We start from the raw sequence: 2,489 nt of genomic DNA on the forward strand, positions 1-2,489 counted from the left end.
AAGAACATGTTCTTTCATGAGGCCCAATGATTTTAAAGTAGGGATAATTTACTCATAGGTTTTATATCTGTTTGAGTTGTTAGGAACACGGTATGATCACATCCAAATGAAGGTGCTAATAGATGGGTTTTTTTCTCTTCCTCAGCGTGTTGGGAAAAAAATGCTTAAGTTGTCCAAAACATCAGTGGGTCAGGGCCCTAACCAAAGCTGAAAAGATGTTATTGAAACAATGTTTTATGGTCGAGTTCTAATGATTGAAATAACAACGTCTAATTAATGTTAAATCAATATTGATAAAGTATCAATTATGGTTAAAAACCTAACATTGTTTCAACAAGTAAGTCACCGACCACTTTTTGTATAATTTCAACCTGGATTCAGTATTCATGTCTAACCATATTTCAGTGTTGATTCACTCTTATTTTACTATCTGGGTTATTATTTCTGATGAGCTGACAGCTAATCTAAGTAGGACCAAGACCAGAGTGGATTGTTGCTCTCTAAAATGCTACAATCTCAAAGGTGATATTGTTTTAAGACCTTAACTGTACACTACATTTTTGGCTGTTTTAYTACTTGTAAATCTTTAATAAAATATCTTAGAAAATCTTTAAAAGAATGAAAAAATAAAAAAAGTCTATTTACCATATTTAAAATAAATCTACTAGGTTCTTGATGTCCTGGACTGAAAATGTTCAGTTGTTGTTAAAGTTTCTCCTTTTAACACAACATCCAATCAGTTCAACCTATTAAATAATATTTTAATGAACTTTTCTGTGAAGAAACAACTTAAAAGGATTTTAGATTATAGAAATATTCGACTGGATTTTGAGTTTAGTTACATTTTAATCTAATTGTTCTCGTATTTTTTGATATTTACAGTTAAAACACTTCACTGCTCTCTAATGGACAAACRGTGTAGCTGCAGCTCACCTCATCTGAAACTACTGTTTTGAACTTTTCCAACTATATTTTATTTCTTTAAATAACTGAAACAGTTTGTTGAAGGTGAATGCAAAGGATTTGCGTGTTTTGTTGTTAAACAGTAAACATTTTCCATCTCAGTATGGAAACCTTCCTTTTCTAACATAATTTAAAGACACTGTGCATTGTGATTTTAATTACCATWTTTTAAATGGTGTTTTAGCTGATAAAACTAAATATATCAGATATGGGTCAATAAAAAGTAACCCTCGTAAATTTTTCAGGGTTTAACTGTTATTTATTTATTTATTTTTTTTTTAAACCAGAAGAAAAGTGGGATTTTTTTATCGGAGGATTTTCTACAGAAAAAGTTAATCCAAGTGTTTGTCTGTGAACTCGTGATTTAATATTTCATTGTGTTTAAATAATAAATGAACATTGGTAAGATGTTTCACTGTAGTGTTTGGAGGAAAACACTACAACAGTCAGATGGTAAAGGTTCTTGTGTCCTGCAGTGCTCAGCAGAGGACCGCTGCCAACGCCACCAAGAAAAGAGTCATGCCCAATCAGGTGAATAAAGTCTGTGTGCTCACAGTTTGTTCAAACTGTTGTCTCAGCCCACCTCTCCTGTCTCAAGCTTGTTCTATACTTTGAGTGGCACATCTCATTCCCCCTGCTGAGTGACAAAAAAAATCTGATGTCTTTATCCTGACTGAGTATAAACAGGCTGAAGACACAGAGGGCCATAAATTATCATAATTCTGCCCTTTGCCCTTCTACAGCTCATAGACATAGGAGAACAATAATGATGGCTGGATATTGTTTTTGTTTTTTGACTCAACGATCAGTTTTGTGTTAGGTGAAGAGTCCGCGGAGGAAAAACTTCTTTCTTTTTTATTTAATTTTTTTGTTAACGTGAACGTCAGCTGCATGCTCACATTCCTTCTAGCTCTTTTAACAACTGGCTTCAGACAAAAATATATATATATTTTACACAAACTAACATGCAGAAGGAAGAGCTGCTCGGAGTCCAGCTCTGGACCGCTGCTTGTTCCTCATGAGCAAACACACCCACAAAGCTTTAACCAATCACAYGCTTCGAGCCGCAGAGTTCTGACTGTGGCCATCGTACATAACATCTGTCACCGGGGGGAGCAGGGAGAGCAGACATCACTCAGCAGGGGGAACACGATGTACGACACGAAGTATAAACAAGCCTTTATGCCCCTTTTCCACTAGTGCCACCTAGTGTGGTGTTGGTACAGTCAGTGTTGGAACGGGTCAGTTCAGGTGCTTTGGCGTTCCAGTCCTGTACCAGTGGGTGGGTTTTGGGCATTTCCACAGTCCAAAAATTGTCTTCACACATATTTGCCTGATGATGGCGGTAATGCTGTTTGTAGGCGACCATTAAACGTAGCAGTAGGTTTGAACTGGTTTGAACCGCTCCTTCCAGTGTGGTCCTTAATCGTGCAGTAATTGCACTTAAACTTTTTAAAGGGATCCCCGATTAGTTGTAACATTAGACTTTATTTGATAAACATTTATTTTAACTGTAAAATAAAGAC

The 2,489-nt window shown here is 36.0% G+C and overlaps 1 protein-coding gene across 1 annotated transcript in view; it reads left to right on the forward strand.

The window, feature by feature from the left end:
* LOC106530390 (dynamin-2) overlaps positions 1–2,489 on the forward strand; it is a gene marked incomplete at its 3' end in the record, with an annotated part of 53,307 nt that overhangs the window by 38,328 nt on the left and 12,490 nt on the right. The window contains 1 exon segment of the mRNA XM_014025993.1: positions 1,440–1,494. Coding sequence (XP_013881447.1) covers positions 1,440–1,494 — 55 coding nt within the window.

This window comes from Austrofundulus limnaeus, unplaced genomic scaffold (assembly GCF_001266775.1).
Source record: "Austrofundulus limnaeus strain Quisiro unplaced genomic scaffold, Austrofundulus_limnaeus-1.0 Scaffold514, whole genome shotgun sequence".
Taxonomy (NCBI): Eukaryota; Metazoa; Chordata; class Actinopteri; order Cyprinodontiformes; family Rivulidae; genus Austrofundulus; species Austrofundulus limnaeus.